This window comes from Aedes aegypti, chromosome 1 (genome assembly GCF_002204515.2).
Source record: "Aedes aegypti strain LVP_AGWG chromosome 1, AaegL5.0 Primary Assembly, whole genome shotgun sequence".
Lineage (NCBI taxonomy): Eukaryota > Metazoa > Arthropoda > Insecta > Diptera > Culicidae > Aedes > Aedes aegypti.
Genome location: NC_035107.1, coordinates 149,210,255 through 149,231,378, shown reverse-complemented (window position 1 = coordinate 149,231,378; position 21,124 = coordinate 149,210,255). Strand labels below are relative to the sequence as shown.

Genomic DNA, 21,124 nt, shown 5'->3' with positions numbered 1-21,124 from the left:
GTTCTTACAACTGACAGTGGGCGATATTCACTTATCGCCCGAGACATCCTGGCTACGAAGAACACTGTGTATCGATATATGGTTGTCATGGGCCTGGTCAAACTACATCCTCCGTGACTTTCATCAATCCCCCAGAGATTTATAACATCCGGGGATCCATTCCAGAGCAGCGGAAATTTCAACACAAATATCATTTTTTTTACTTGACACAATGTATTATTCATATAGTTATGTAAGAGATAATGAATAAATGTTATGCTCTTTGTATATTTCTTCTCATTTTATGAATAACATAATACATTTATTTCCAAAAATATTATTTCCTGAAGTGAGTGACATCTACTCACTTTCGCAAATTTCAGATTAAACGAAGTGAGTAAGTGTTACTCCCATATTAACATTTGACAATGTTACTCTAAAGTGAGTAACGATGGTGTTACTCACTTTTGAGCAGTTCCACTTTGTTCCGAAGTGAGTCGAAATCTACTCACTTTTGAGTAGATCTGAACGAGCGTGAATGAAATTTTGACAGGAGGTGGTGTCGTAACGCGTGATAGTAACAGTAATATCATCAGTGTTGCCGTTTCGTAAAATGGACTATCGCTGCAATACTATCGAAGTGCAATTAGGCTCTTATGATTACGAACGCTAGAAATACTTCGTGATAAGAAACGATTAGCTGTGCGCGTATAGATACAATTCACGGCGTTCAAGTGCGATTATTTAACAAGAGTCATTGACTCCTTTTCATTAGTTTTAATAGTTCGTTTATTAGTCAGTTTGCTGATTTTGCAGTAGAAGTAGTAGAAGAAAAAGTGAAAGATGCAAAAAATTGTTGTATTTGGAGGCACCGGTATGACCGGTCAATGTGCTGTGCAATATGCGCTTGATAAGGGTGATTATGCATTTTTCTTCGCAAATAAATGAATAGGTATGCTAATTCTCATCATTATTTGTTATGTAGGCCTCAAGGTTCGCCTTATGGTGCGAAATGAAGCAACAGTTCCAGAATCTTTTAAGAATCAAGTGGAACTAGTGAAGGGTGATGTAGTCAATGCAGAGGATGTAGTCAAAGCGATTAGCGACCAGGAACTCGTATGCGTTGTATTGGGGACAAGAAATGACCTGAAACCGACCACAATGATGTCGACTGGGATCCAGAATATTGTAGATGCTATGAAGGCTGCACATCTCAAAAAAGTATCTGTATGTTTGTCATCCTTCCTGTTTTTCGATGCGGACAAGGTGCCAAAGATGTTCACTGAGTTGAATGCTGACCATAAACGGATGCTGGATGTACTGAAGGCTTCCGATTTGGAGTATCGTGCAATTCTTCCTCCACATATCGCTGGTAAGTTTATTATGCAATGCGGAAAATCATGGGTTGGGGTTGAAACTGTGATTCAGAACGGGTTTCGCCAGTTCCAACCTAGGTTCAAAAACGAGTTTGACAATAGACATTTGACATAACTAATCAAATTATTTAGCTGGTATTCTGCACAATGGTCATTAGGCATAACATAAAGAACAAACTATTAGAGCAGGCCTGCCCAACGTACGGCCCGCCGCTTCATTTTGTACGGCCCGCGAAGAGCTCTGAGATCTTCCTCATAACTGGCCCTTTTACTGCTCTACCAGCTTGATATTAGAACATTTCAGGACTAATTGTTACAATTTTAGATTCTTTTATTTTGAAGATTCTTCACATTAGTTCATTGAACCTTCTAAATTTACTTGGTGTTAATGATTTAAAAAGCTTCTGTTAACAAATAATGATTTTTTATGAGAAGTAAACACAAGAAATCTTGTTAATAACTTTCTTAACAATCAAGAAACAAAACTGATTTTATATCAAGTGCCAACAAACATTGTCAATCAAAGTTTATGACCGAACCGAATCTCACTATATCAGAATCACTATATCACTACATCTTGAGCATAGAAAATTATATCAAATATTAGTCGAATTAATAGGCTATAAAATCATATACAGAATTCACACATAAATTTCAAAGAAAACTCAGGCACGATTCTTACAAAAACGGTAGAGCAAGATTTTATTTGAAATCCCTGGAGGATTACAAAATATTCTAGCCATGATTATCAGCGAATATGGGACATTATTTTTAGAAAGGTAAATGAATTTCTTACAGAATTCTGAGCAGAGCAGACTTCTTCAGTTTATAGAACGAAATTTTAAAATGTGTATATGGTTGGGTTCTGACGAAGTGCTGAGAACATTTTTCACAGAATCCAATGCTTTATTCTTGCAAATGTAGGGAATTGTTTCTAAAAAACAAGAAGGAATTCTCAAATAATATTAGATTAGAATCTGACAAAATCCTTTGAAAAGTGTGATTGAATTCTGAGAATGATTGTATAAAATCCTGGACAACATAATTACAGGGTTCAGGGCAAATTTTTCAAAAGAATCCTTGGTTGGATTCTGCCGTAATCAGGAGCAGAATTCTCACAAAATTTAGGGCAAGATTATCTCGTCTATTTGTAATATTTTCAAAAGAATTGTTATCACTTTTATTTGATTTTATTAACAAATTTTGAAATTGCTGTATTAAAGGTGGGGATTGCTCATCAAACCTTCCGGTCCGCCTCATAGTTACGTACTATTTGGTGCTGGGTGTAGTTCTTGTTTTTCCAGCTGTATTGAAAAGCATGAGCCATAGTCTTTGGCATACAATCGGATCTATCTTTAGCAGAAAAGAACCGAAATGTCTATCGACGACCGGTGATTGCTAGCAGATATAGTGGAGAGCTTGTCTTGAAACGTTCATCGCTTCAAGCTAGTTGAAAAACTGAATACACTGATTGCCTGTCGATCAGAGCCGAACTAGGCATAGATCGTATACATACATCTGAATCTACATGTCTCCGATGTATTACATCGTTCCAGGTGGGAGTTATCTGATATGTGAATATGGTACCATAACAGAATTTTCCATCTGAACGAAGTGATAAATCATAATATTCCGCAAACTGTATCACACATCTACAGAATGTATTGCGTGAAGTTAAGACACAGCAGAGTATTGGGTACATAGGACCAAGTCCCTGCCGGGTGGCGCGAAACTGATGAGCGATAGACAATAGAATCAACAACACTGCCATAAGGGATAGTAAGCATGTGACTATTGTCGAAACTTTGATTAGGAGGCAAATCAACATCCCAAGATCAAATTTTTGTTACAACCCAATGTAGGTATTATTAAATTAGGCTGTAGAAAATGATAAATATCTGATCACTTAGGAACCTTGCAACAGGTAATAAATGCTCGTAATCTGTTTTCTTCGAATACACATGTATAAATTGTTAAAATTGCCGAATCATACGCGGAATTTATTAAACGGATCATGAAATTAGGACTGAAATCATAATGATGATAGATTATCAACTTTCCTTTCGTCTTGCTATTTGTTACCGTTAGAATCACCAAACTGATTGGTTTCCCACTACTTACTCCAATACAACAGCACGAAAACTGAAGTATTATAATCGCGCGTTGGAACTTTCAATATCCATATATTACATCAATAGTGAATTCTTGTATGTAGCCAGTATAAATAACAGAATCATCAACTTCTTGAACATTCTTTAACTGAAAACAGGATGCTTGTTTTATCAAACATGCTCAATCTGCACCTAAAATCTCGGATCCAAATAGTTTTCTAAATAAAATTGTGTCTAAATAAAACGTGTAGGCCAACAAAACATAATTGAGTAGGAGTTTACAAGTTACTTAGCACATGAAAAGCAGTTTAAATTAATCTATTACTAGATCAACACTAATGCTCACATTTTCATATTCTCATTTCATCATGGTCCTCATTGCTCGAGCGGAGACGAACACCCTGGAGATGGAAAAATCGACAGCGCTACGATAAGGAAACGTAACAGATGAGAAACTATCGATACATTTATCAATTATAAAACCCCGTTTTAATGTTAACACTTTGTTTCTGTTTTTTCTGTTTTTTTCGTTTCAGCAATCAAATAACCGAACCAACTCTACTATCTTTTCATTTCTTCTTCGTTATACTTATAGTCCTTCTGGCACTGAACCGAGTGGTGCGCCTTCCGCTTTCTTACTGGTGCTGTTTTTCCTGTACATTTGGCATAGTGTCGGAGGTGGTGTACTGTATTTGCTATACAACGCGCTACTTTCGATATTGTGCTTGGCGTGTGGGGAAGCAGTACTAGTGGTGAAGCGGAGGGCGCCATTCGGTTTAGTGCCAGAGGGACTATATATATTTAATGTATCTGAAGCTTGTGGGACCGCTTTAATTCCGGCGCCTGCTTGTGGAAGATCCCGGTGTGCTAAACGGTATAGGACATGTTAACGGGGGAGGCTTGGTAGGTCCTCACCCAGCCCGTGTCTAGATGGGCGGATAATTGTCTGCCAGGGTGTGGATTGAGCAATTACAATTACAATTACAAATTTTGAAATTGCTGTATTAAAAAAAGGTTGGCCCGCCTCGCGATATTGTTTCTTAGATTTGGCCCGCGATTCAGAAAGGTTGGGCAGGCCTGTATTAGAGGGTCAACTATGGTGAGAACCCAAATTATGCTAAATGACCACCCAGTTTTTAATATGGATATGCAAATTGACTTGATGATGATTATTCAGAAGATAAATGATTCGCTCTTTTTCAATTACAGATGAACCTTCAACCGAGTACGTTATCGCATATGACAAATCGCCTGGATTGACGCGTTCGATTTCCAAATTAGATTTAGGCAAGTTTTTGATCGAAGCGCTATTCGAAGATCAACATGCTGGCAAAGTTATTGGAATGTGCACGAAACCTGCTTGTTAAACTGACGAGGGATGACATTTCACTTGCATTATAATGGACGCATTATTTCTAATACTAGGTAGTGTGTTACACATTGAATCGTTTATTGAACATTAAATAGAATGCATAGCTAGCAATAAATCACAAATCGTATCTTCCTTCTTATAGTTATAAACAATATTCCTAATTTTACGAATCATATGATTGATATCCAGTATGGGACGGTCCACTTTAGTTGCACTTTCGATAGCATCGTCTGGATTTTCTGGGTTTTCGGCGATATTGTTCTGCGTCTCATCCGATCCTTCTACATCCCAATCTGATAACACTTTTTTCATCCAATGCTTTTTGCTTGATGTGTTTCTAGTAGTGTTGGTTCCAAAAATATTAATTGCCTTACAGAAAATATATCCTAACTTGGCGTAAAATACTTCTTGACCATCGGTTGCCAAGTATACGTTGTTTATGTTGAGTATTCTTCTGCAGTAAAGTTCAGCCTCTGTTACTAAATATGTTCCAATGCCTCGTCCACGATACCGGTAGTCTACTACTACCGATTCTAGATAAGCGGCATCTAGATCGGCTGGAACAGGTGATAGTTTTGCATGACCGAGTACGATGTTCTCTCCATTAATAAGCTGTGATAGAACCAAAGTAATAGGGAGAGTATCCGTAGATGATTCAAAGCTCCAGAAGCGTGCCATACGCGATCGTGGCCATTCTGAATTTATTAAACGAACGCATTGTTCTTTCAATTCCGGATGATGATGGATAGGAGCAACTACATAAGGTTCATCAGAGGTCGGAGGCGGTGGACCCTTAGAAAGAAAGATTGAATACAATGAAAGAATATAGAGGACATAATATAATAATTAAGGAATAATATAATCAAAAAATGTATATGAACTTAACCCCTCTAGCGGCAGCATATATTTTTTTATTATTTTGATCGCGGGGCCTTCCTTAGCCGAATGGTTAGAGTCCGCGGCTACAAAGCAAAGCCATGCTGAAGGTGTCTGGGTTTGATTCCCGGTCGGTCCAGGATCTTTTCGTAAAATTTCCTTGACTTCCCTGGGCATAAAGTCATCGTACCTGCCACACGATATACGAATGCGAAAATTGCAACTTTGGCGAACAAAGCTCTCAGTTAATAACTGTGGAAGTGCTCATAAGAACACTAAGCTGAGAAGCAAGCTCTGTCCCAGTGAGGACGTAATGCCAAGAAGAAGAAGAAGAAGTTTTTGGTTTACAAGTTTGCAAAAAAAAACTTATGTTTAAAGCTCTCAGTACCTACTCGTTTTGTCGTATATGCAAATATTTGTTCAGGCATAAACCAACAAACATTGGTTTTAACACTGACAATTTTTTTTTCGATGTAGAACATTTGTTTGTCTCTGTATCAATCCAAGACAAATATTTGCCAAGTGTACTGCTAGTTTCAAATCGGTGTCAGAGTTTTTTTTTCTTTATTGCGCTCCAATTTCCTTGACAGCTATTTGGTGTATAGTCAATTTATCAGAAAATAAATAAAAACATTGGCTATGAAGGAGCTTCTAAAAAATCATGCAAATCGGTTTAGTTGTCTCCTAAAAATGTCAAAATTACTAAATAATGTTTTTTGATGGTTTCAAAATTACTGAGAGTGCTACAGAAATGTAAATGCTTTTTAGGTACTCGAAAACGGTTGCACCAATTTGCTTCATTTATTTTTCACAGCAGACTCTCATCAAAGTATTCACCTCTATTCTTGTTCGCATGCTTTTTCGATCGAAAAACGTTTTGCATTCCCATTTACACCAACAAAATCAAGTGGACCATGAATTCGAACGAATAAGATTTGATCGTAAATTTGATATGCCGTAAATGAATTATTTAGAAAAGCGAATAACCGAACATGAGTAAAAATGTTTTGAAATATTTACGTGGTTATGGCTACACGCCAAGGAATTTTGGAATCAGATGATCAACGATTATATACGGACAATATGGACAAAACGTTTACAAATGCTCAATTTACTATCTGTCGAAGGTTTGGAATAAATTTATGAAAAGCATGACAGTTTTCAAATTTACTTCACCTTAGAAAAACATAGGTATTGCAAATAGAAATATGAAATTGTACTACAATGTCATTCAATCTCTTGGATTCATATGATAGATAACGATAATTTTCAGTTTCTGTTGAATACAATCGGTAGTTTTTTTAGATGGAAGTAAGATAAAAGGTAGGATAAAGGTATGATAAGAGTTCAATACCAATTAGTTAGTGGTTAGTTAGTTCGCCCAGGGCGAATATCCACTTGAATAAAAATAAATAATAATAACTTTTATGCAGTTAAATCTTTATTGAATATATCGATATATATAGTGAAGCTAAAGGATAAAGACCGAACATATGTGAAAAGTCAAAAAATTACAATATACTTACATCATACATTTTTCGGGGTTGTTCACTTCTTTGCTGAAAGTATGTATCATCATCTTCATCCTGGTTGTAGAAATAATAGTAGTAGTAGCTTTGTCTCTGGAACAACAATTCATCGTTCAGTTTATCCTGTTCTTTGGCAATCCACTCATGCGGATTTTTTGTAATAATGAACTTTTTTATCATTTCTTGCGATTTTTCCCGTTGATAATAATAATAGTATTCATATTCCTCTATGCTAATTTTCTTTTCCTCAATCTCTATACCAGATTTGTAAAAACTGTATAAAAATTTCAAACCCAAAACTTGAATATCTCGTGTAACGACAAAAACATTCTCCATATTCAGATAATAACAATGATCATCTCTTACGATCACTTCTAGTAAACACCTTTTGGCGCACGATGGAATCTTTGATAGCGAGCAGTATGCAATCACTTGAACTCTGTCTGAGTACGCACTCTCTAGTATTACATACGAAGGCAATGGCTTAACGGCTTCCAGCTTTTTAAGCTCTCGTTTCCTTTTACGGCTCCACTCACAATTCAGTTGTCGATTGCATTGCTTGTAGTACTTATTCTTATCATGAATGGGCAATACAAAAAAATAGCTTGTTGTTGCTGTAGGATAGTTGCGAAGGCAGTTCTGAAAACAGAAAAAAAAACAATTATGTAAAACGGATTACAAGTATACGGTTCAATGTAAAACGGTTGTTTTGAACAATCCTGTGAAAAAAATATTTCCACCTAATAAATAGTGATAAGAAAAATAGATAAAACTTGCTTCTTGTGAAACCTCGAATTTTCAAGAGCCTAGAGAACCAAACTGCGCTCCACATTAAAAAATTTGATCGATTGGTCACCACCAGCAAGCAAGCTATGGATCAAATTTTCAACGCAAACGGTTGTCAGATTTCCCAGACTTGTGCACTTGAAAATTAAAAGTTTAGCTTCGTTTCATAATCATCTTGAAAGCATTTTTTAAATAGGTTTGTCTGTAAGACAAAATAATATCAGAAGTTAATGTATGTAAAATAAAAAATATTTCAAAATGTATCTTGGTACACTTTCTATATTTTACCAAGTCCGATGATACAACCGTTAGCTGAACGTCCTTCACGTTACGTATTTTTAGATATTTTTGGTAGCCCAATTGTGTATCAAAAATTTATTGTATTAGATTCATAGCTGTAACCGTACGAAATTCCCTCCCCTTGGTTATGCGACCTTGCCGCGATGGGAGGGCATAATCCATTAGCCCATATGATGGAAACCAAAGGCGTAACCTGTAGTGGTGGTATCACATTTTGGCATTTTTTGCTTAAAGCCGCGTCATAATTCATATGGCATAGACGCAATAATATCTCGGATGTGATCCAACGGACATTCTGCGTCATTGATAGAATTGATGCCCATTTCAAATAATTAATCTATTCGAAGTGGACATTAATACTATTGGTGACGTTCAGTTTGCCTTTTGCTAACCAGAATGATCCGTAGCCACTCTTACTATTAGCTAGCTAGATACATCGTTATCATATACGACGTAGAGAATACTTAGGAACTCTAAGAAAAATGACTAGTAGATTCACTGAGTAGAAACAAGTGGCGACAATCTTATTTTGATATGGTTTTTACATTGCCATAATACGAAATACCTTTTTTGTAACAGCGGTATAAATAATCTAACTCAAGCTTCATTTTCGCAAAATTTACAAGTAGAAAGTAGGCGTTGTGAAGCATTGCATTTGCCACCGAAAAGTGAATCTTGTAGGAGACTGTAATAGAAGCTTAAGGTAACTTTACTCTTCAATATTTACTATAAAAATAACTATGGAAAGTAAGACGCTGAGATCGATCATTAGGGTACACTTGCTAGTTTCGAAAAATTGTTGAACAGACAAGGAAAGCGACTTTTTTCTTTAAGGATATATGAACGTAATGAACAATAAATACTTTTAACAACAAAAAATGAAATTAACTAGAACTACTACTAAACAGCCTAATTTTGTTAAGACTTGACGACAATTGACATTTAAGACTCTAATCTTACGTAAAAGACAGGATTAATCAGAATAGCACTTGAATGACAAATTATTCAAAACCATTTCGACTAGACAGTATTAGTACTGACACTACTACACTACTATTTCAAACAGATTGTGATGGAGCTGCTGATTTTCACAATGCTTCCTTTTCTCAGAAGCAAGGGAATATGGGTACTTTTCAAAAACTACCACGTCACAATATTAATAAAAAACAGTGTTCATGTGGGCGCCATTGCCTAGTCCGTCTGAGTATTGGTCCTGGTAGAGGGGAAACTTGGCAAAAGCCAGACCGAGGGTTCAGCCTTGACAAGTTAAGCTGTCAGGCAGCTCCAACTGAATACCATACAAAAAAAAAAAAAAAAAAAAGATTCATAGCTGTAACCGTACGAAATTGAGATTGAAGGCCTATTGAAAAAAATGTTCAGTATGTATTTTTTAATGTTACAATCTTATGTTATAAATTGGTGAAATTGCAAAAATGTAACACGGTTTGGAGAAATTGATCACTCGCTGCTGAAATGCTTAGCCACTAATAAACAATAGTTACAAACCTGCATTAATTTTGTTTGCTTTTTAGCTTCAAGAGGTTGAAATTTCCATCCATATTTGCACACTTTATTTCAAATTGAAGCGATTTCGGAATTCCATTGATTTTTTTTTTTCGAATTGCGATGATAATATCAAATCGTCAATGCAAAACAAGCAAGCCAGAAAGACGTCCAACATAAAATTACTCGCATAACTTAAGATCCCACCCTATATGCCATTTGGTAACCGAGTATGTAGCTCATTGTTTTTAGGCAAATTAATGATCCCAAATAAAAACTCGTTACCGGAAGATAGAGCAGGCTTTTCTTTTTGTCGTAGAATTGTTAAATAACGTATAAATCCATTCATTCGCTAAGTAAAGCAAACTACACACTTGGTTACCAATGAATTTTAGGGCGATATCATAAATTATGCGAGAACTGAACGATATGAAGAACGTTTTTGGTGGAACCACGACTCAAAAAAATAAAACCATTTTCATAGGAGCCGGATCTTATTCTTGGAACTTTTGATTCACTTCGACAGTGTTTTTATTTTTTATTTTTTAAAAGAGCTCATATTTACCCACAATATGCATCGTATACAGAATTTTAGATCTTTATGCATGAATTAAATAATTTCCGAAAATTCATTTCCGGAAATAAAATATGTTTATACTAACGAAGGAATACATCAGAATGAGTGAATAGATTGAATATGGTTTTTGAATGGTATTTAAGCCATCTAGTATAATGTTTTCTAAGCGTGTACTGAAGCGCTTCGTATTGCAAAGTTTCAGACAACTCGTCCGAGAACAACCCTTCATGCCAAAGTGAATCATGGAAGTGCCCAAGTGATTCTGCACGGATTTTTTTTTGAATTCGAGGCTTCCGCAAAATCGCGAATTTTTCATTGTCCATTAATATCACTGACGAATTCGAACAAAAGCGATACGGGTGAAAAAAAAATTGGCGCAAAATTTGAAAACTATTCACCCCTTAGTATGATGTACACTCAAAATAATCCACATGTCAAGGCTTCGTGAAAATTCACGTAGATCCCTAAAATGAACTTTTCCTCAATTTACCTGACAACGGTAACAATCATCTAACCGTTGGTAAGGATGAAATGAGACTTCAGTAATATTTACTGTTAATGATCATCACTCCTACGTGAAAATCACGTACCCCACTTAGATTAATTTCGATAGGTCGTTCATTCTGTGTTGTGGTTTGATATTTGACATTTTATATCACGTTAATCATTTGTTGTGCTCGAGATGGTGAAGATGAGGTCAGTTCCTAAAAGAATTTCTCATTTTGAAGTATGGAGGCGAATTGCAAATCAAATCAGCATCAGATTTTTGAGCACGAAGAGTTTTTGCGGCACTTGATTGATTTGTTTCATTCTACCCAAAGCGTAAGTATTAAAATGTTTTGTTTGCATTGTTTTATCTAATCTATCGACATTGTGTGATTCTGCAGGAGCTGTGTAAATCTGGATCCCAAGTACCAAGTACCAAGTTGTATACCCGTTAAACATCTACTGCAGTGGCGATTCCCTAACCTCAAATCTACCTGTTCCACGAATAGAAATTCTTGAATCTCAGCAACAAATTTGCATGTAATGAGTAGAGATTAGTTAGAAAAGAAGTTTTCAATAATTAACTTTTTGATGTATAATCTAAATTTGTCGAAATAGTCGTTTTTAGAGTCGTAGAACAGGTAGAAAGTGAGGTTAGGAGTCGCCACTGATCTACTGAACAAAGCACCGCTATCCAACAAAGCACCTAGTAACTCGGTCGGAACTACCTAGGTACTAAATACGTGCGGCTGTAACGAACTGGAGAACAATATCATCGATTTAATATAATAAAACACTTTTCTTCAGATAGTTGAACGGTTGAACCTTTCGTTGAACCCTTTTTGAGTTGAATAAACCTTATGAAATTCAAAATGAAGCAGAGTAATTATTATGGAAATTGTTGATGGATTTTTCGGGAACATCATCTAGCATGTACTGGAACAGCTTGTGAAAGATACGGGAGAATTCACGTAGCTGTTACGTGAAACTTCGGTGGAAGTGACGATGCTGGAGTGATCATGCGTTCATTCTGTGTCACTTATGATCCACGTAAGTGCTACGTGAAAAGAGGGATGAAAAAAAAACCACGTATGTTTTTACGTAACAATGACGTTTGGATTATTTTGAGTGTATGTATCGTGAAAAAGTTTGGGATCACCTGAGACGCATGCAAATCATGTTCTGCCATTTTTTTCAACTGATTTCAATAGTCTATGGGTTATTTCCACGTAAATAATGGGGCGTATATAATAGGGTAACGACTGTTTACATCGATCTTGAATGCAGTTGGCGCCAGCGGTAAAAAGTACAAACAACAACCTTTCGAACATTTAGTTTCTCTCACTGGCCGCTGAGCGGAGACACTGATGTTTGCACACTCAATCTGTTCGGTAAAAATAACTGGGTTTTTGAACTACCGAAAAAGTCAGTAAACTAAAAAAAATGTCAGGAATCGAAAAACAGATTTTTTACTGAAATTTTGCAGAGAGCTTTCTTTTTATATCATATATCTATAAAAAATAAAACATGGTGAAATTTGCTTTTCAATTACGCGTGGCGACAGTTTTCATTTTACTGACTTTTTCGGTAGTTCCGAAACCCAGTAAAATTTTACCGATCCCAGTAATTTAATCTAAGTGTGTGTATTCCACTCACTGATCACACTAACCTCGGTTCTCAAATTTCTCAAACAGCCAACACAAGCGCATGGAAGAATGGTTGTCGAGAACTGTCAAAACGTATGAGAAATAAATAATGAAAAACGTAAATTATTTGCAACTGGATCGTAGTGATTAGAAATCAAGCGCAATGTGAATAGATAACTTTTTGTGTTTAGTTCATGTTCCATGGTGGTTTCTTTGCTTCAGGATTTCGTTTTTACTACCACTGAAAACGAGCCATCTGTTTTTTTCTGTTTCGAATACCGCCCTATTGGTACAAGATTTTACAGAATGTTCGTGTTTAAGTAAGTTCTAGGGACTCAAACTTTTGCATGATACACCACATTGATGGGTGAACCCAAACTTTTGCACGATGACATGAATTACTGTTTTAATTGTTTTCAGATTTTTCCACCGAAATTTTGCAAATGCTCTTCAAAGATTTTAAAATTACGATACTAATGCCGTACCGGTTTTCAATTTTGGTCTATCCAATGCTGAGAAAATTAGCCATATTTTTCCAGTGTGATTTTTGAAAAAAGTCACAACTTCAAGTAAATATTTAGTAAACAAAATTCAAAACAAAAATACTGGACGCCATGTTGAATCTATGTTGGGAATAGAGATATTTAATAAACCGAATTTATTTTCATGTGTAGTGATGTTGATTGTTTTGGTAGAGAAGGTTCTATTAGAATCGGTCATTTGCCAATACTAAAACAGCTGGTTCCTTTCAAACCGACAACATTTTTTGAACGTCCGTTTCTTCAAAATTACTTAATCATAGTCATATATGACTATTTTCTATCTGCCACTCTTCCACTCGACAGGTTATTTTTATGCTATTTGTAAATTTAACTGGGTTGAAGCACCACTAAGCTTGAATCCAGTCGAAATTACAATTCTCGATTACTTTTTCAAATCGACGTAAGTAACTTCCATACAAGGGGGTGGCAAGAGCCAATAATTACCAACCCAACATCAATTCAACATGGCGTCCAGTGTTCTTGTTTTGATTATTTTGGGATGAACAAAACAAAGTTTTTATGGGTAAGAGACATCAATGATACCTCGCTGATGCATAAAACAATAAACAAAATGATGAACAAATGAAAAGCCTATTAAAATACGACGATTTTATGCGATATGTTTAATTGCCAGAATCTAGCACTAGCAGCATATGAGCCGTATACTCGAAAATCAGGAGCAAGGTTAGGGCAAACCGACCAGAAAGTGGGTACCAAAACGCGAAGTACCAAAACGATGTGAGGAAGAGCCGAAATGTATGCAGAATGACAGTCGTGTCAGTGCTTCCATACGATTTTGAGAAAATTAATTCAGAAGAATCACACTAAACTGTTTCAAAATGAATCACCTTTTTAACATTGTTTCACCGTGTACATTGCTTAAATTTTGCATACAATGAGCTCGCGTTCAAAAACTATGGAGTTCCTATTATTTCACACAAGAATTTTATGACAAAATGATAAGCCGTTCTATTCAGTTACTTGCGACGTTTCTCGTCGTTTTGTAAATCCGAAAATTAAACGTTCTAAAAGTGAAAAATCGAGTTAGTTCAGAGCGAAACGTGTAGAATTTCGTCTGCGAAACACGTAGGATCGATGAAGTAAGTTTGTACACTTTTTTAACTTGAGTCTGTATGAATAAGTTTTCGAGACTTAGCGTAAAAATGCACAGCATAATGAGAGAGAGGCTGATAGAAAATAGTCAGTTAAGTCATTAACTTCAGTAATTCGGTGACTATTTTTAATACTGAGTGCAGTTTCCAATTTAAATTTTGCCGCGCCGCGTTGACGTTCACATCGTTGTGCCCCAGCCCAAGGTATTTATAGAAAGGTACATTGATCTAAGCAGTCAGTGGATGCGGGGAATGATAAGCAGCGAGGGGGTAGAAAATGACAGCTGGTGAGTTGGCTGGCTGGCTACTTCCCTTCCCCTCCGCTGATTGTTCTCGTTTCCATGGCACAATTATTATTTTGTTATGTTTTCAAAAACAAATTGAACATATGTACTCTAGCAGAGACAGATTTCGAGTAGAGAGATTGGTAAGCAAATTTTCTGGTTTAAATCCATGTCTTATTTCAATAATCTAGTTCTAGAGTGTCGGAATTGTGCATTGAAACGAAATTGATATTCAAAAAGGACCTATGGAATAATTTTGTTGCTGCTAATCTGATCTGAAATGGAATATGTCAGCTTGTTTGAGACATCAATTGGTCACTGTGCTTTACTCGGTTTGATTTAGAAATGAGAACGAAGTTTTGAGCTATGGAGGTGGTTATGATTGGTAACTAAATATTCTTCTTTTCAGACTGTTTCTTGCAACGGTGACAGACGAAATAGAGCATGAAAGTCGCTGAAATGGTGTCTCATTTTGATCGTTTTTCGGAGTTGACCCAGTAACAATTTTCCATATTCGTCAACACTGATTTTTATTTGCAGATTACCTTAATGTTTTTGTTGTACCAGAAAAAGCTACAAAATATATTTGTTATTCTTTGAGTTTTCGAGTAATGTGTACAATATTCAATTCTACCCACTTGCATGAATTGCAACAGCTGTAATGTGCACTAATGTATCATATAAGGTTTAAATATTTTTATAGTATGTAACCGTACATATACTGTTTATACTCGCACAACAGTTCTATTGATATAAAAAATCTCATAGAACTTGGGACTGTTTCCGAGTATGGGCAGTACAACCGGTGATTGCAGTTACTGCAATGGACATAGGTGTCTCGTAAGTTCGGTCAACCGTTAGAAAGTACATTTAGCCGAATATGAATTTTTCTCTGTATCCATGCAAGATTCCCTACTTCGGAAGTAGGGCGCATCAGAGCGCATCCGGATGCGAATCAAATGCATAACTTCCGAAGTTAGGTATCTCGCATAGATTCTGAGAAAAATACAACTTCGGCAAGACAATGATTCTAAGTTTTTACTGCACCGACAATACTATTGTGCCACAACTGTTTTCACATCATATCACTGAGAGAAATAATTACATTATTTATGAACACGGTCGTTTGCGAATACCCTTTAATGGGTAAAAAAATACTCATTTTGGAATAGCACCCATATCTGTCAGAAAGCGGGTAAATTCAGAAATGTAAAAAGGGTAAATATATACCCATTACAGTAAAGCAACTGTAGTTTAAAAATGGGTGTTTAAAAACCCATTTATGGGTGAAAAATAGTTGGAAATCATGTACAGTAATTTGAAGCAGCTTGTGCGACGCAGTATACGAATTGAAAATGGTAGTTTATTGTTTGTAGGTTTTACTTTTAGTATACAACGTGTTTACCGATGAAAGCACTTCACTAGTAAGTTGTGAACTTAAACAGCTTTATACAGATTAACAGATAAAAATCTTGAAACACGCATAATTTTCAGGTTGTCTCGTTGTTTCTGCCACCTTGCCTGTAGCTGACATGTCGCTGGTCGAAAGGAAGTAGCTGTTGGTGCAGAAACAAAATATCTTCATATATTAATACATTTATCAAGCGTATTGTATTAATGCAATAAATTGTGTTATTAAAAACTAATATTTCGATTCATATATTTATTTATTTCATGAGTTATGATTTGAGGTTATAATTATTTATATCTATTAATCGCAAAAAGGGTAAATTTTTACCCGTTTTTTGGCAAAAAGGGTAAATTTTTACCCTTTTTATGCCGAGAGCTAGTTTTACAAAAAGGGTAAAAAAAATACCCATTCATTGACAGAAATCGCTTTTACCCGTTAAAGAGTAAACCGTGTTTACTCTTTAAATGTGGAGAGGCACTTCTAGCGGAAATGGGTAAATTTTTACCCATTAAAGGGTATTCGCAAACGACCGTGAAGGTCTTTAATTGCATCGCTATCGAGTCAGCTTCTTGTAATGAGAATGTATGATCAGCACTGAATAATTTGAAGAAGTAATTCGAAAACTGAATTCTCAAACTGCGGTTGATTGACAGGAAACAAAGCGAAGCGGTTTAAGGGGAAATATGTTGCTAGGATCTCAAGGCTTGCTGACCTGATGAAGCATAACAAACCTGCCAGCTGTCTGATTGTTTTCCAATATGGCGGAATGCCCTGTTTGACACATTGAACTACCTCCCTTTTAAATACCTTGCCCCAGCCTTTAGACGCTGAGACTTTCTGAAGGGCACACTAATGATTGACATTTTCTGACAGAAGAAAACAAACTCAACGACAACACAGTCGAGTGTTTATAAAACTCTCGCTTTAAAATTGTATTTACTGAGTCGAAATTTGTATAAAAACTGTTTGAAAATATAAGAGTTGGAAACTTTTTCGTTCTTTGAAAAGGAAACGTCGTTTGCGCCCATATCAATGATGCCTGGAAGATTAGGACTTCCGATTGCTCAAGAGAACCCTCTTTGGATATCCTGGCACGATTCCAACTGGATACCAATTCTGAATCCGGCGAATATTATGGAATACTTTTCTGAAAAATCGAATCCTTTCTATGACCGCACCTGTAACAATGAGATTGTCCGGATGCAGCGGCAAAGCCTTGAGCTATTAGGGTAAGTACATTTTTTACAACCCTGTGAAAGAGTAGTAAAAAGTAGGTACACTTTTCCTGTTTTTTACGGTTTAGGGTTACCATCCGTCCTGATTCATATTTTAGAATATGTCTTGAGTTTCCCAATAAAATGTTATTTTGTACCGATTTTATAAACAACGATTCAAACTTTGCTTTTGACACTTCATATTCAAATTCAGATTCCAAATGTACAGAAATTTTATTAAAATTGTTATTTTTTCCATAAAATTTTATAATGCAAGAAAGCTTTAAAAAATATACCAACATGTTAAAAACTATCTCCTATTCTCACTGCAATGGTGAAAATCTATTGCTTTGAAACGCATAATTCAATTACATTTGCAAATTTCTTCCGGTTCTCTAAAAAGTACTGTTGTGAAATACATTTTTGAAGCTGTTATTTTTAAAAATTTGAAAAAGATGCTAATTAGGTAAAAATAGGTATGTTTGGCTAGTCTAGCTAAATTTACTGACAGGTTTTAACAAAAAAATAATTAAAATATTTCAAAATATTTATCTTTTATTGACCGCGAATACGATTTTCGAGACAGTTCTAAATACTATCCATTTAGAATTAATGATTGCTATTGCTAAGAAGTAGCTAAAAGCAGTTTTTAATATAAATTTCATTAGATCAATGTCGGTTATATGTTATACGGCTCATCTGTAGAATTATCCCGTTCATGCTTCCAACTTCGACGAAGACGATTTTTGCTGAACCGAACACTGGCGAGCCTCAACGCCATGCCTTCAGATCTCTTCATGTATCGTTGATAAAGAAATAATATTTTATTATGTTGTTTTCTCGGATACTTCTTTAGTCGTATCAAATAAGTTTTGTCAAAACGCGTACGACTTTTGTTTTTTTACTATTGGCCTCTAATCTCCACGGCTGATCATATTCAATCACATCACTAGTTGCAACACTCCTTTGCTGTGTGAACGATTTTGCTTCATTGTGGGGTTTGCACGGACGTGAATAATAAAATGCGACGATTTACAATGTATTTACTACTGGATTTATTCCTTCGATCGTTTTGCTTCTCGGGTTTAACAACAACTGAGTTTTTGTTATGGTAACCTATCACTCAAAAAAATCCAAACGTCGATGCTACGTGAAAAATCACGTAAGCTCTCATTTATATCACTGTTGTCAATTTTACCTGACCAACGTAAGACGCACCAATCGATACTAAAAAGTATAGACACACTTGGTTTATGAAGTCGAAAGAGGACAATATTTTATTTGACCTTCGCTTATATAGCCTGCATAACAATAGGATCTCATTTGGTATTATTCTAGGGTGTTGGTAGTAACTCATATTGATCAATGGAGTAATAGCTTGAAGAGATAACTTTACTGCCTGCACTGAAACTAGAATATGTTATATCTTTCCCCTTAAGAAAATAGAATACATTTTTAAAAAATTAGACCATTTAACATTCTTACTGAAACTGATAAAATGCTTACTACAATTATCAAATCATTCAGAACTGATTATTAAAAACTTCATTCATGCAATTTAACTCCATTCTATTATCAATTATTTTACTAATCAATTTGTTTCATATATAATTAAAATTTCACTTAAAATATATATATTCTTCTTTCGAACATTTACGCTTTAGTCTCTTAGATCTTCTTAATTCACTTTTCGATTGCATGCCTTCATTCGATAGCAACACTGTTGGATGCACTTCACATTTTGCTGGAGGTGGAGCATAATCATTGGATGGAAATCCCATGAACGAATCTTCATCATCGATACTCCCATACTTTCTTTTCTTGGCTCTATCTCTGTTGAGCATCGGTTGCGATTCTCGACCCAAATCATCTCGAGGATCTTGAACATATTTATTTTCAGAGTCACGGCTGGTAGATGTCGTCGGTGTCTGGGTATCCGGAACGTAACATTACGCCTGGGTCCGGATTTGCGTGGTATGTTCACCTGCCCCTTGTGAGCCGAGATGATATGCGTTCCGATGGAAATCTGTAAGATATTTTGAGAGATTCGTTTAATAAAAACAGCTTCAATCCATTTGGGAATATTTTTAGTGTTAGGATTCTTATAATGAACCTTATCCCCTGCTGTTAAAGTAGCTAATTTATCTTTAGTGACTTGAAGATTCACATTTTCCATACTCGGATTTCTAATATTTGTATCAGTTATCTGTGTTGACAATTGTTGTTTATATGATTTCTTCGGATTTATCAAATCAATTATTGTTTTAGGACGGAAACATAGTACTTTTTCTGCCGGATAAACATCCTCGTCAGATAAACAAGTATTTCGGTAGGTCATAAGGAAATAACTAATTTTATCTTCCATGTCCAAATGTTTTGTTTTAGGATCCAACATGATTTTTTTTAAAACATCTTTGGTTACTCTTACTAAACGCTCGGCTTGGCCATTACTTTGTGGATGATATGGCAGGCTTTTTTAAACTTGAATTCCCTGTCTTTCAAGAAATCCAACGAAATATTCCGAATTGAATGGAGGCCCATTGTCCGTAACTATTATGTCCGGTAATCCAAATGTTGAGAAATATGTATGAAATCTCTTAACAACCTTTTTTGCTTCGGTTCCGTATTTCATACAGTAGATTTCAAGCCATTTTGAATAACTGTCGATTACTAAAAGAAAAGTTTGTCTCTCAAAAAAGAAAAAGTCAGCATGGATTCTGCCAAATGGTCTTGAAGCCGGAATCCACTTAGACGTTTTGTTTTGACCCGGAACCACTGCCATTTTTAAGCAAACATCACAAGTTTGCACAAATGTTTCAATATCGCTATTTAGTCCAAACCAATAAATATTTTTACGCGCCTGCTGCTTCATCTTAACAATGCCAACATGGTTTTTTTTTCTGTTTCATTTATTAGAAGGCTCACACGCCGTACCCAGCATCACAGAGCCGATTCTCAGTTTCTATTACTAATAGAAAAATTCAAACCCTTTACAAGTTCATTATTCGATAAACTCTGTTTAAGTTCCGTATGATCCGTGTTTGGGGAACACTGGTCAGAGCAAGCCTTTTTTGTTGCACTCTTCCCGTTGATCCGCCTCGATCGCCGTCGCTTATTTGTAGCCTCATTGTGTTCTGTGGATGAGTTTGATCCATTGTCATCATCAGTCCAGTCGTCGTCATTGTCATCGTCGTTTTGTTGTTTCGCTTCAGTTTGGTCAGGAGATGGTGATGTTTGCCGGTTGTCGTTTATGGGAGGAAAATCCTCCTGATTGAACAAGTTGTTGGACGATTTTGATGCTGTCGATGTTTGCAGTGATTTACGAGCAGGTGCAGCGCTTGAACCTGCACACTTTCTGCCAGGATGAGATGGTTCGGAGCATCGTTGGCATGATTTGGGCTGGCCGACATAAGAGACCATAGTAGGTTCATTTTCTATGGTGATGAACGATGGAATTTCTCGAAGTAAATTCATCCTGAGTACTCGCACTCCGTTTGAAATTCCGGGAAAGTAGTGCTTCCACTTCTCACTTCTAATGGAGATTACCTCTCCATACTTCATCATGTGGTCAGCGATTGTAACTTGACTCATCGACGGTGGGAGGTCGTGGATTCGGACCGTCACTGCGTCACAATCGATGTAAACCGGAATTCGAAATTTCGTGTTACCACACAGCATTGTTCGCTTCCAATTATGCTCTAATTGGTATCGAGCGACAATTTCTTTTGATTTCATTTCGATGAGCACACAGTTGCGCGTGTGATGCAACTGTATGCTCTTAAGATCAGTAAGCTGGAGCTTTATTTCATTCTCCAAAAATTGCTGCACATTTGCCACATCAGGGCGAACGGGGAGAACACTAAAGTCCACCACTAGAGTGTTATTTCGCGCACTGCACATTTTCCACAAACTGCAAACGAAAGCGAGAAAGGCAAAGAAGTACGTCCGACGCGTGCAAAGTTTGGCTGGGAACTGGATGCCAACATGGTTGGCATGTAGAAGCAATAATACTTTGTTCTG

The 21,124-nt window shown here is 36.2% G+C and overlaps 3 protein-coding genes and 1 long non-coding RNA gene across 5 annotated transcripts in view; 3 read left to right on the top strand and 1 right to left on the bottom strand.

Moving 5' to 3' along the window:
• Nucleotides 1–637: 637 nt before the first annotated feature.
• LOC5565330 (flavin reductase (NADPH)) lies at nucleotides 638–4,979 on the top strand. Its single transcript, XM_001649627.2, has 3 exons — nucleotides 638–895; nucleotides 965–1,351; nucleotides 4,676–4,979. The coding sequence occupies exons 1-3, from the start codon at nucleotides 823–825 to the stop codon at nucleotides 4,831–4,833; spliced, it is 618 nt and encodes a 205-aa protein (XP_001649677.1). The 5' UTR covers nucleotides 638–822; the 3' UTR covers nucleotides 4,834–4,979.
• LOC5565331 overlaps nucleotides 4,879–21,124 on the bottom strand; it is a 48,689-nt gene continuing 32,443 nt past the window's right edge. Inside the window, exons 2-4 of one of the 2 annotated variants that reach the window (XM_021850820.1) lie at nucleotides 7,629–7,882; nucleotides 7,241–7,336; nucleotides 4,893–5,630 (exon numbers count right to left, since the gene is read on the bottom strand). In XM_021850820.1, the coding sequence (XP_021706512.1) occupies nucleotides 5,594–5,630; nucleotides 7,241–7,336; nucleotides 7,629–7,882 (387 nt within the window). In that variant the 3' untranslated portion in view covers nucleotides 4,893–5,593. Of the gene's footprint in view, nucleotides 5,631–7,240; nucleotides 7,883–21,124 lie in introns of both variants that reach the window. The other variant, XM_021850816.1, reaches the window with a different exon arrangement.
• On the top strand, nucleotides 14,391–15,087 carry LOC110678210. The gene is made up of 3 exons (XR_002501468.1): nucleotides 14,391–14,622; nucleotides 14,671–14,811; nucleotides 14,889–15,087. It is a non-coding gene; the product is annotated as an uncharacterized LOC110678210 (long non-coding RNA).
• Nucleotides 16,746–21,124, top strand: part of LOC5569671 (mediator of RNA polymerase II transcription subunit 6) — a 36,200-nt gene continuing 31,821 nt past the window's right edge. The window contains exon 1 of the mRNA XM_021850824.1: nucleotides 16,746–17,119. Within this exon, the coding sequence (XP_021706516.1) occupies nucleotides 16,923–17,119 (197 nt within the window). The 5' untranslated portion in view covers nucleotides 16,746–16,922. The remainder of the gene's footprint in view (nucleotides 17,120–21,124) is intronic.